This window comes from Bidens hawaiensis, unplaced genomic scaffold (assembly GCF_021521415.1).
Source record: "Bidens hawaiensis isolate Kalapana, Puna unplaced genomic scaffold, B.hawaiensis_p1.1 tig00027056_1, whole genome shotgun sequence".
NCBI lineage: Eukaryota > Viridiplantae > Streptophyta > Magnoliopsida > Asterales > Asteraceae > Bidens > Bidens hawaiensis.
In genome coordinates this window covers 184,850-198,641 of record NW_027494355.1, presented here as the reverse complement: position 1 = coordinate 198,641, position 13,792 = coordinate 184,850, and the positions used below count along the sequence as shown (strand labels likewise).

Here is a 13,792-nt window from a genome sequence, read left to right as displayed (position 1 = left end):
AGAAGAAGATCAAGACGTGGTTCGTTCATCTCGAAAATCCGTGGAAACATCGTCATGGATCAGGTCAGATTCATTTCGTGCTTCGACATTGGCGCCATCCGTGGGACGGCAACGAACTGCCCTTCGATCTTCATCTCGGCTGTCGGATCTCTCCCAGGAAAAACCCAGATCTGGAAGTTTACAGAAAAAGGCTTCAAGGCTTGTTCTATTAAAGCTCAAAAAGATCCATAGATCTAAAAAGAGGCTTCCAGATCTGGGCAAGAAGAAACGGCCTGATTCAAATGATCAGGTCTCCGGATCTGTGATGGTTTTAAATCTGCTCCGGGCTTCAGATCTGATTTACAGATCTAGGTCTAGATTACAGACCTGGATTTTAGGTCTAAAGTTGCAGATCTGACTCTAAAATTGCAGATCCAGAAATTACCAGACTTCCGCCGCCATGTACGCGCGCCCGCGGATTCTCACTCCGCAGCCGTGCATGTGCCGCCGCGAAACCACCATCTGGGCTTTGCGCAAGAGACCTCCGCCATGCACGCGCACACACGAGTCATCACTCCATCGCCGTGCATGTGCGCATCAGGCCTCGCGCCAAACTTCGAGGTTGGGAATCCTCATAATATCCCATATGGCTACGCGCCAAACTTCAAGGTTGGGAATCCTCATAATATCCCATATGGCTACGCGCCAAACTTCAAGGTTGGGAATCCTCATAATATCCCATATGGCTACGCGCCAAACTTCAATGTCGAAGCACGAAATGAATCTGACCTGATCCATGACGATGTTTCCACGGATTTTCGAGATGAACGAACCACGTCTTGATCTTCTTCTTCAGCTGCTTGAGACCTGCGATGGCTTTTTGGAGGTGTGGAGGTGACTGCTAAGATATCCTGAGGATTTCTTGTTTACAGACACAAAAAAGTGGTGGTGGCTCTTATTGAGCATGACCACTAATAAGGAGGTGGAGACCTCCTTATATAGAGAGTCTCATGGCCACCATCATGGTACCCTAATGGGCCTAGCCCAATTTGGGTTACCTCCACAAAACCCCCTCAGCCCAATAACATTGTATTAGTCCATATAATAAAATAAGCCAAACATAATAAATTTAGGATCGTAAAACCGGGTTTAGTACCATACCCCTACAAGCCCCCCCAAGTCCAGTGTTGCTCCTGGACGCGCAAGCGTCTAGGTGGAGCGCTGGACTTTATGAGGTGTGTTAGGCTATGAGGCGGTTTTTTCCCTGTTCTTTGGCCTTGTCTTAATTGTCTTTGAGTTTTGGGAGATTTTCTTCATGATGGTGACGAGCTGTAAAAATAATGAAGCCTGCGCGTGAGGCGGCTTACGAGCTGTAATAATAGAGCCTGCGCGAGAGAGGCGTCTTATGAGCTTTGAGAATAATAATTAAGCTGGCGCGCGGGGCGACTTATGAGTTGTGAGAGTAATAAAGCTTGCGCGCGAGAGGCGTCTTATGAGCTTTGAGAATAATAATTGAGCTGGCGCGTGAGGCGGCTTACGAGCTGTGAGAGTAATAAAGCTTGCGCGCGAGAGGCGTCTTATGAGCTTTGAGAATAATAATAGCTTGCGCGCGAGGCGTTTTATGAGCTGTGAATAATAAAGCTTGCGCGTGAGGCGTCTTACGAGCTATAAGAATAATAACAGCTTGCGCGCGAGGCGTCTTATGAGCTGTGTGAATAATAAAGCTTGCGCGTGATGCGTCTTACGAGCTATAAGAATAATAACAGCTTGCGCGCGAGGCGTCTTATGAGCTGTGTGAATAATAAAGCTTGCGCGTGAGGCATCTTGGACTTCATCGGGCACGACCTCATTGGGAAAGAAAGGCGTACATGCCTAGTTGTGCTTGCATGACAAACACATCGCTGATTGGGAGTTGTTGCCGCTTGCCTGATAAGTTTAAGGCAGGACGAAATCAGCTGGCCTGATCATTAGCAGAAAAATTCGTTGGCTCGCTACACAGGCCATCTAAGGATTGCTTAGTGACACGACATTCCCGAGGTGTTTAAGCGTCGATAAACAGGCTACATGGGCCATGCCTGCCATAGCTCCAGAGGTGTCACACCTTTAATACCGCTTGGGCAATATTGGTGCTAGACTTTTTAATGTTTCTTGGGAAGAAGTAATTATGCAATAATGGTGGCTAATTAGGATGGTGCCTCACATTCGGTGCTTGCCTAACACGACTTTTTTAATTCTTGCGGAACAGTAATGTAGGTTTGTATCCCGCATTGAAGCATGCTTGGGATTGAGGTTGAAAACAATTTATTGGTTTATTGGCTTTTTCAAAAAGCCTATAAGTTAAATGATGTTTGGCAATCACAAAAATTACTTTTATTTTAGCCTTTTGAAATGGTTAAAAAACAGTTTTCTAAAACACCCAAATCATGACTTTTCAAAATGACTTTTTGAAAAAGCCAATAAGACAATAAGTAGTTTTTAAACTCAATCCCAAACATGCTCTAACAAATTTCTTTTTATAAACTACACCTTTCACAATTGATAAATTAGCTGTAAAGCGTTTGCAAAATAGGATACCCTTAGGTCCCAATTTTGTTTTTTGGATACCCCTGAATTTCTTTTCTAGATCCGTCACTAAAGGTGGTGCCTCATCTTCGGCATTTAGCACCAACATAACGTAGCCCAATTATGAATTATGGCACGCGCCCTATAAAAATTTTCCAACTAACTTTTGCTTGATATTTCGTGAATGCTCGTTTGTCTATGCCAAATAGTGTTCCCTTATTTAATTTGTACACACAATATAGGACCAAACACTATTCGGAAGCTGTCTATGTCGATTGGTCGTAAGAAACCTACACCTCACTTTCTAATATGCACATATTCAGAAAGCCAATAGTAATTTGTCTTCCTTCTTAAAGTTGCTGGATTACCGGATTTCTTTTTCTAACTTTTTTTTTATCATATATTTCGGTGTACAATAAATATACGAAAGAAAAGTTATAGAGCTGTGCGGCAGTACCTTATGTAAAAGAAATATAGCTTATGGGCGCAATGGGCACCACTGCGCCCATATCGATATTGGTCTTTTAAAAAACTAATTATTTATAAGTTTCCTTAATTGTTATTAGCATTGTTAACTTCAAATGTTACGGCTGTTCGTTATAGATTTACAAGAAATTAACAATAAGTACCTGCAGCAGCGGTCTGCTGACGCACTTGCAGAAGAAACGATCACGTTTTAAAGGGACGTTTGAACGCCATTTTAGTCGATCGTAGGTAGTAACGCTGTGTATGTGTGTTGTATGAGGATGAGCATGATTTAAGTGTTGTTTTGGAACAGTTTTGTACGGAGTAAGTGAAGTAACTGCTGACAACATACCTTGTGATGTCACTGAAGTTGGTTGATATTTTGCTAGAGGAACGTTATGGTACTTATAATGTGATGTTTAAGGAACACATGGATAATTTGAATGAAGGAGCATGTGACACGATTGCCAGTGATTAACAACCATATATTATAGTAGTTACTAAATTTGATAAAAAAAAATCCCACTCAATACACATGCGAATAACAAAAATAAAATATTGTCTCCATCACTAACTTTTCAAAATGAGTTAGTTGCAATTATGGTCTTTCTGCGAGTGAGCGGATGCGGTGGTTGTGTGTATTTCAATAAACATAATCAAACTTTTAACAATAATCATTCTAGTCTAGTTGGTTGCGGGTGTTTTACTTAGTGTGGCTAGATCCGTGTTTGAAACCCATTGTGGACGGTTATGTTATTACTTTTTGAGGGAAATCGTTTAACAGAACGAGGGTTCAAATTGCATTTATTAAAAACCACTAGGTTGCAAATTACAGGGGTATTCGGGTTTTTGTTTACAGACAAACTGACGTTGTGACCTGACGGTGGACCATAATTAAAAAAAAAAAGGGACCACCACAGGGCCATATCAGCTAAAATGTCACCACGGGTTTTATAACCTGCGTTTTGGGTTTCACCACATGGCCCATAATTGCAATTAACTCTTTCAAAATTTTTCTTTATATATTAAACCCATATAACACATGAGTTTCTTACCATACGTGTTCGGTGAGATAGGTCCTTGGTTCTAACTAGGGATGTTCACAAACTGAGCCGAACCGAACGCATGTTTGCTCATACTTGGTTTGGTTTGAAAGCGAGTCAACCCGAGCGACTTGGATTTTAGGAAACGAGCGATATTTTTATGCTTGAGCTTGGTTTGGTTTGAAACCGAGCGGCTTGGTTTGTACAAAGCTTTTAATTTTAAAGTCCTAAAATTAAAAATATCATTAATTCAACACTTCCAACTCCAAAATGTCTAGACTTTCACCCATAAAATGTCTAAAACTCAAAAGTTAACAAGAAAATTTATATAAAATGAGCAGCTAGAGTTTAAAATTAAACTTTAAAATCAACACAAAAGAGAGAAATTTCAACAATTTTAAAAAAATACTTTATTTTTATATATTTACATAAGATATATATATATATATATATATATAGAAAAAAATAAAAATAAAAATTCAAGTAAAAACAAACCGAACTGAACCGAGCAAGACTCTGCTCTTGCTTGGTTTGCTTCAAACCAGACCAAGCCGAACGGCTCATTTCCAAACCGAGCCAAAACCGAACAAGCATTTTTCAAGCCATTTTCGAACGAGCGGCTAACGACGATCCATTTAAACAGCCCTAGTTCTAACCCACAAGAGAGAGAGAGAGAGAGAGAGATGTAAATTATTGAGGTATTTTAACGGTTAGCAAATACAACTGCTATCTACTTCACTTATCTTTCCACATATCAAAATTATAGGAAAAATATGAGATTTTGTTTAATTCACTCCTACATTAGAGTCCACATCCTTATACTCCATACCTATAGCGCAAGATATATGTTCATTTATTTTTAGTTACGTTTGTGAACTATACATTTATATTGTTAACAAACAAACATAAACGAACAAAAACACACTTATTTTCATAACGAACAGACACAAACAATAACACCCCTGTTTGTTTAGTTGTTTATGTTCGAACACTTGTTCAGTCAAAGTTAAACGAACGGCCACAAAAATGCTCCATTCGTGTTAGTTCAGCTCGTTTGCAGGCCTAAAAACAGGTCATATGGTGGGTTGTGAATCTCCAAAGTGCATTCCTAATGCATAAATTTACTCTGGAACGTCCAAAGAAATTTGTAATAATCCATATTATTTACGTTTTTTTTGGCGTTATGCAGGCAGCTAAAGTAGGCATGGGCTCGACAGTCTCTTCAACTTTCCTACCAAATATTGCTTTATTTTGGCATATAAATAACGATATTGAAAAGATACTGGCAGATTACGTTCACCATGAAATGACCCGAAGCCTGATCTTGGTGTTAATGATGCACTGTTCGTTTAAGATCAATTTATACCAAAAGCTTTTCATTTTATAAAAAAACGTCGTCAACAAATAACAATGTCATACCAATGATGTTCAATCAAAGTTAGAAAATGACAAAGAAGATACAGACAGAGTAATCGAAGATATGTGACAAATAACAAGAATAAGTTTTATCTTTAAAAAAGCCGAAAAACATGCAGAGATACAATGAAAACTGGCTATCTAACTGGATTTTAAAGTCAATATACCTTACCGATACAAAAGAAAGATCCCATTCCATCCAGTTAGTCTGGTTTCTTCAAGTTGAGACAATTATCTGCTGCTTCATTGAACAATGCCTGCACTTGTTTCAATTCCTTCTCTGACATCACCAATACCATTATTAGCATGTCAAACTTATCACATACCATCACGCAAGATGATTATTGTATCTCATACAGGGAAAAACAAACTAAAAAGAGTGATAACGTTTCAATTTGCAGTATTTGAGAAAACTGACTTTTAGGGTCAAAAGACACATATTTTAAAACGATGAAAGCATATTGATGATTGAGTGTGTACATGTAAATTTATTATCTGATTCGAAAAAGTCACAGCTATCACACTGGAAAACTGAGAAATATGTTTTTGTGATTCTAAAGTATTTTGACCCACCCCTTATCCTACCCACTCATTTGCTACCTCGATATTTTCTCTAAATTATAATGGATGGCCATGTGGTTTACCCATATAAGAACGTTAGTCCCTAACTTCGAGAAATTGCATTGGTGGTCCCTAAAGTTCAGTCAAACGTAACATAAATGGTTCATCCACTCCAAGGACCATCTGTGTTACGTTTGAGTGAACAGTAGAGACCACCAAAGTTGCAGTGTATGTAAACCACAAGAACCAAAGTTGAGTGAACAGTAGAAACCAAATTTGAGAATTGCCGCGACTTTGAACTAACAATGAGTTATCTGATTTTCTAAAGTTAAAATATAACTCTAACTCTAATTTGAGCCAAGAAATAAACCTAAAAATCAGTACGACATTCATTGGAAAACGTAGGAAAATAATAAAAATATTGAACTTACCTGCAGCCTCAAGTTGCTTTTGTAGTTCTTGACCAACAATATCATTTTCAGCCTACGCACATAAGTTCATTATATCAGTAATATCACAATCCACACTCAGTTTGTTTGTTTGTTATCATTATCGGTATAATAAATTGGGTACCTGAAGTTCTGCAATTCTTTTTAGCTGAGCTTCCTCACCGCCTTCTGAAAATGGTAGAGCAGCTACCAATGCATCAAACTACACACGTTACAACACGTAAATGTTATTCACAATGAACCCAAGGTTGTGTTCATAAGTTCCCTAACTAACTATTTCATTTTTAAACTTGCAATAATCAGTTTTAACTGTCTAAATACACAAATATAATTTCTAATTTTGATTCTAGTTCTTAAAAATTCTCAATAATCACTTTCACAAAGACACATCCAAACATCTAATTTCAATCAATTAACCTAATAAACCCTAACAAACCCTTTACCAATTGGTACCTGTTTAGCAGCTTTAACGAGTTCAGCACTGAGAAGCTTAGGTGTTTCAGCTATATTATTACTCGGCGATTCTTCGGTGGTAGGATTAGGAGCAGGAGCGGCGGTAGGTGCGGCGGCAGGAGGTTCGGGGTAATTAGGTGAGAGGCGAACTGGAGGCGCGTCTCGTTGCAAGGTGCCGAAGGTATTGAAGGCGATTGCAGCGATGGTGTTCACTTGTTCCTGTAATTGTGATATTATGTCCATCTTTTCGTTGTTTGTTTGTTTATGTATAATTGTCTACAATTTTGAATTTATGCCTTTTGATTGATGAATGAAAATGAAATCAAATCACGGAGGTGGGTTTGGGGGTGAAGATACAAGTCGACCGATAGCAAGTTCGGAGAGTAAATAACTGGAAACCAGATTTAAATCATCCAATCCAAGTTTATCCAACCACAGTTTAGACACGATAAACGAATACATAATACGAATCTATACGACTTTAATAGGTACTCTTTGGTGTAACCTTTAACATGTTTCATGTATGTAGACACTGTTAATTTTCGTGTCCAAACATATAATATACCCGTTTAACTGTTAAGTACTCGTTATTCATTACTATTAGTACCTGATTAGATTTTATTATAAATAAAAATATATAATAATGTAATATGTTAAATACTGTAAATTTATATACCAAACAATCGAACGCGACACACATCCTTTCAATCCAACATCAAGGATCGATTCTCCCTCTCTAGATCTCCGGTAGCCCGGTGGTTTCCCTCCACATCTCCGGTATTCGCAACAATTCGATTCTCCAGTCTACCTCTCCACGTCTCTGATTCTTCAGTTGTCCGGCCTCCTCGCAATTACAGTGGCGCCACCGGCCACCGAGCGGCTGAACCTTTCTCCAATTATCTGACAGGTTCGTGTCTTATCGTGTATACCAGGTATTAGCAGGTTCGTGTTTGGGTTTGGGATATATGTACACAATAAGTTTTTCTCATGTACAGGTTTATATAGTGGCAGATCCAGGAATTTTTTTTCAGGTGATGCACTAGTTTTAAATGATTCAATTTAATGGAATCGAATATAAAAAAATTCGGGTCGGGTCGGTTTGACGATTCGGGTCGGTTTATTACATCATAATTCTTTACCACTGGTTTAATTTGCGAATTATAATATAAAATTTAACAAATAACTTAGCAATTAACAAATTTATCTAAACGATTAACAATATCAAGAACAATTAAAATATGAATCTAAACTCACTGTCATGGTCGGAGGATTCGAGAAATAGTAGCAACAAGCAAGACTGGAGGAAGGCGGCTGGAGAAAGGCATGAGCCCGCAAAGGACGGCGGTGGTCTGTGGTCAGCCGGATGCCCGAACTACCGGATAAGGAGGTGTGGCGCCTGACCGCCTGTTTAATCATGATAGAGAAGGGAGAAAGGCAGAGAGTGGTGTTTGTAATTGTATATATGTTTTAAGTTTAAGTTTATGAAACCTAAAAGATAACATAAAAACACTAAAAAAAGGGGGTGTAAAACAGATTTGAACCTATGGCCTTTAGTTAAACAACTTAAAGAATTATCCAACATACCAACATCTTATTTTCTTTTCAACATGGTTCCTTTCTAATTTATAAGGTGGTCCACTCTATTGTTTTCTATATACCAATAAACTAATGTTTTCGAAACTCGGAAGGTTCCTGGGAACCACCCATTTATATGGTGGATCTGCCCCTGGGTTTATATATTTCGTGTTTGTGTCTTATCATGCAAGTCAGTCAGCCCTAACTGGCATGACAAGTTTTTTTTAATGATGAAATCATATAAAAAAAGTTCTTGAGTCCCTCACCACAACTTCCTCTTTCTTCATCATAAAACCTTAAATTCCATTACCGCCATTGCCACCCGAAAAACTATACACCTCTGTTGGACTTAATTTCCGTCCTCGAGTCAATGAGGCGGGTTGGGCCGACTCATCGAGCCTATGATGAGTTCGTGTCTTGTTTATCAAGTTGGCGCGTGACTTGGTTTACATGGAATAAATTACTTGGTGAACAAGGCGAACCAATGACTTGGACAACAATGAATTTATTTATTAATTAATTGTTTAAATATGTTTTTACTAATTAGTGTTGGAGTATAATAAGGAGTTTGTATTCTAGTCTAATTAGGTTTTCATATTTAAACTAGTATATATACCTGAGCTTGTGGGTTATATCAAAAAGTGAGTTAGGAGTTTAAGTATTTGTAATTTTCGAGCTATGAGAATTACAAGATCGAGCTTATGATCTAAATTTCGTTTTTGTGTTTATTGATCCTAGTAAACAAACTTCAACCTCCACCACAATCACCACCACCCACTTTCACCCCACCCCCCACCCCACCCCATTTTTTTCTGCTCACCAATGTACCGCCATAGAACCACCACTTCCCTTAAACCGCCATGGACGTACCACCAGAAAATCATAGATCGCATCACTAACTAGACAACCCTCACCGACAAGAACATCACACCATATCTAATGGATGTTCAAGGATGGTGGTGGTAGTTATGATTTTTAGGGATGATGCACCTTTACTCTAGCGAGAGAGAGAGAGAGATAGAAAGAGAGAGGTGATTGCTACATGAAGATGGTGCGGGTGGTTGTAAACCTTGGTCGGTGGCTACAGTTGTTGGAGTTTAACCGGTGATGGCTATTGGGTTGGGTGGCGATGGTGATGCAGGTTAGTAATGTGGAAAAAAGAGGAAGAGGTGGTGTGAGATCAACGCATTTTAAAATTATTTTAACATTTAGAAAAATGTTATGTCAACAATAATACTACCGAGTTAAAGTCTGGTTAGTTTGATAGTATCAAAAGAAAATAAGTTAGAAGTTGAAAGTGATAGTAAATATTTTGTTGGTTAGAGCAAATGAAATTTGAGATTATTTAAATCGAATAACCTTAAAATACATTCGTAATCTTTAGTGATTTAAAACCACCCTTTTTCATTCTTTTTTTAATAGTCACAATTTTTGGCGTTTCGATTCCACTATACTTTTAAAACTTCACTCTTGAATTATAAACCAAGACGGATGTATGGAGCAAAATCAATCAAACAAACAGAGAGATGATATGAAGCATAATCGAAATCGAATAATTACTGTAGGGGTATGGTACTAAAACCCGGTTCTACGACCCTAAATCTATTACGTTTGGCTTATTTTATTATATGGGCTAATACATTTGTTTTTGGGCCGAGGGGGTTTTGTGGAGGTAACCCTAACTGGGCTAGGCCCATTAGGGTATCATGATGGTGGCCATGAGGCTCCCTATATAAGGAGGTCTCCACCTCCTTATCAAGGGTCGGCAATTTCTCAGTAAGAGCCACCACCATATTTTTGTGTCTGTGAACAAGAGATCTTCAAGATCATCTTAGCGGTCACCTCCACGCCCCCAGAAAAGCCATCGCAGGTCTCACAGTTGCAGGTCGTCGGCGCTGCCGTAGAGGAAGAAGATCAAGACGTGGTTCGTTCATCTCGAAAATCCGTGGAAGCATCGTCATGGATCAGGTCAGATTTCATCTCGTGTTTCGACATTGGCGCCATCCGTGGGACGGCAACGAACTGCCCTTCGATCTTCATCTCGGCTGTCAGATCTCTCCCAAGAAAAACGCAGATCTGGAAATGTACAGAAAAAGGCTTCAAAGCTTGTTCTATTTAAAGCTCAAAAAGATCCATAGATCTAAAAAGAGGCTTCCAGATCTGGGCAAGAAGGAAAATCCGTGATTCGAATGATCAGATCTCCGAATCTGTAAATCTGTGATTCAGGATCTCCGAATCTGTGATGGTTTTAAATCTGCTCCGAATCTTCAGATCTGTCCAGATCTGATTTACAGATCTAGGTCTAGATTACAAACCTGGATTTTAGGTCTAAAGTTGCAGATCTGACTCTTAAATTGCAGATCCAGAAGTTACTAGACTTCCGCCGCCATGTACGCACGCTCGGGGGTTCTCACTCCGCAGCCGTGCATGTGCCGCCGCGGAATCCACCATCTGGGTTTTGCGCAAGAGACCTCCGCCATGCACACGCACTTGTGAGTCACCACTCTATCGCCGTGCATGCGCGCATCAGGCTACGCGCCAAACTTCAAGGTTGGGAATCCTCCTAATATCCCATATGGCTACGCGCCAAACTTCAAGGTTGGGAATCCTCCTAATATCCCATATGGCTACGCGCCAAACTTCAAGGTTGGGAATCCTCCTAATATCCCATATGGCTACGCGCCAAACTTCAAGGTTGGGAATCCTCCTAATATCCCATATGGCTACGCGCCAAGGTTGGGAATCCTCCTAATATCCCATATGGCTACGCGCCAAACTTCAAGGTTGGGAATCCTCCTAATATCCCATATGGCTACGCGCCAAGGTTGGGAATCCTCCTAATATCCCATACGGCTACGCGCCAAACTTCAAGGTTGGGAATCCTCCTAATATCCCATATGGCTACGCGCCATGGTTGGGAATCCTCCTAATATCCCATATGGCTACGCGCCAAGGTTGGGAATCCTCCTAATATCCCATATGGCTACGCGCCAAACTTCAAGGTTGGGAATCCTCCTAATATCCCATATGGCTACGCGCCAAGGTTGGGAATCCTCCTAATATCCCATATGGCTACGCGCCAAACTTCAAGGTTGGGAATCCTCCTAATATCCCATATGGCTACGCGCCAAGGTTGGGAATCCTCCTAATATCCCATATGGCTACGCACCAAGGTTGGGAATCCTCCTAATATCCCATATGGCTACGCGCCAAACTGCAAGGTTGGGAATCCTCCTAAGATCCCATATGGCTACACGCCAAACTTAGGGGTTGGGAATCCTCATACCATGTGTTCACGCATCACATATGCTCACGCATATTACACATGCCAAACTGCAAGGTTGGGAATCCTCCTAAGATCCCATATGGCTACACGCCAAACTTAGGGGTTGGGAATCCTCATACCATGTGTTCACGCATCACATATGCTCACGCATATTACACATGCTTACGCATCACATGCTCGCACATGTCACAATCTACACGCACGCGCACGCAACATCTGCGCGTGGCGCATAACACAAAACCAAAGTCTACGCGCACGTGCATGCAACATCTGCACGTGGCGCGTGACATAAAGTAGCCCGTAAGTCGCCTCACGCGCAGGCCTTTATTATTCACAGCTCATAAGACGCCTCGCGCGCAAGCTGTTATTATTCTTACAGCCCGTAAGTCGCCTCACGCGCAGGCCTTTATTACATTCACAACTCATAAGACGCCTCGCGCGCAAGCTGTTATTCTTACAGCCCGTAAGTCGCCTCACGCGCTGGCTTTATTATTCACACAGCTCATAAGACGCCTCGCGCGCAAGCTGTTATTATTCTTACAGCCCGTAAGTCGCCTCACGCGCAGGCTTTATTATTCACACAGCTCATAAGACGCCTCGCGCGCAAGCTGTTATTCTTACAGCCCGTAAGTCGCCTCACGCGCTGGCTTTATTATTCACACAGCTCATAAGACGCCTCGCGCGCAAGCTGTTATTCTTACAGCCCGTAAGTCGCCTCACGCGCTGGCTTTATTATTCACACAGCTCATAAGACGCCTCGCGCGCAAGCTGTTATTATTCTTACAGCCCGTAAGCCGCCTCACGCGCAGGCTTTATTATTCACACAGCTCATAAGACGCCTCGCGCGCAAGCTGTTATTATTCTTACAGCCCGTAAGTCGCCTCACGCGCAGGCTTTATTATTCACACAGCTCATAAGACGCCTCGCGCGCAAGCTGTTATTCTTACAGCCCGTAAGTCGCCTCACGCGCAGGCTTTTATATTCACACAGCTCATAAGACGCCTCGCGCGCAAGCTGTTATTCTTACAGCCCGTAAGTCGCCTCACGCGCTGGCTTTATTATTCACAGCTCATAAGGCGCCTCGCGCGCAGGCATTATTATTCTCAAAGCTCGTAAGGCGCTTCGCGCGCAGGCATTATTATTCTCAAAGCTCGTAAGACGCCTCTCGCGCGTAGGCTTTATTATTCTTAGCTCGTAAGTCGCCACTCGCGCAGGCTCTATTATTATAGCCCGTAAGTCGCCTTGCGCGCCAGCTTCATTATTCTACAAGCTCGTAAGCCACCTCACGCGCCAGCTTCATTATTCTACAAGCTCGTAAGTCGCCCCGCGCGCCAGCTTCTTTATTATTACAGCTCGTAAGTCGCCTCGCGCGCCAGCTTCTTTATTATTAGCTCGTAAGACGCCTCACGCGTAGGCTTTATTATTTTACAGCTTGTAAGCCGCCTCACGCGCCAGCTTCATTATTCTACAAGCTCGTAAGTCGCCTCGCGCGCCAGCTTCTTTATTATTACAGCTCGTAAGTCGCCTCGCGCGCCAGCTTCTTTATTATTAGCTCGTAAGACGCCTCACGCGCAGGCTTTATTATGCTACAGCTCGTAAGACGCCTCTCGCGCGCAGGCATTATTATTATTTTAGCTCGTAAGTCGCTTCTCGCGCCGGCTTCATTATTATTATAGCTCGTAAGTCGCCTCACGCGCGAGTTTCGTCATTATTATAGCTCGTAAGTCGCCTCGCGCGCAGGCTTTTATTACAACATGTCACCATCATGAAGAAAGCCTCTCAAAACTCAGACCATAAGACAAGGCCAAAGAAAAGGGAAAAAACCGCCTCACACCTTATAAAGTCCAGCGCTCCACCTAGACGCTTGCGCGCCCAGGAGCAACACTGGACTTGGGGGGGCTTGTAGGGGTATGGTACTAAAACCCGGTTCTACGACCCTAAATCTATTACGTTTGGCTTATTTTATTATATGGGCTAATACATTTGTTTTTGGGCCGAGGGGG

At 41.4% G+C, this 13,792-nt stretch overlaps 1 protein-coding gene across 1 annotated transcript; it reads right to left on the bottom strand.

Annotated features, from left to right (window-relative positions):
• Nucleotides 1–5,541: 5,541 nt before the first annotated feature.
• LOC143574547 (mediator of RNA polymerase II transcription subunit 21-like) lies at nt 5,542–7,329 on the bottom strand. The gene is made up of 4 exons (XM_077059139.1): nt 6,929–7,329; nt 6,600–6,677; nt 6,458–6,509; nt 5,542–5,745 (listed from the first exon to the last, which is right to left on the bottom strand). Exons 1-4 carry the CDS (start codon nt 7,169–7,171, stop codon nt 5,669–5,671), a joined length of 450 nt encoding a protein of 149 aa, XP_076915254.1. The 5' UTR covers nt 7,172–7,329; the 3' UTR covers nt 5,542–5,668.
• Between the last annotated feature and the right edge of the window lie 6,463 nt (nt 7,330–13,792).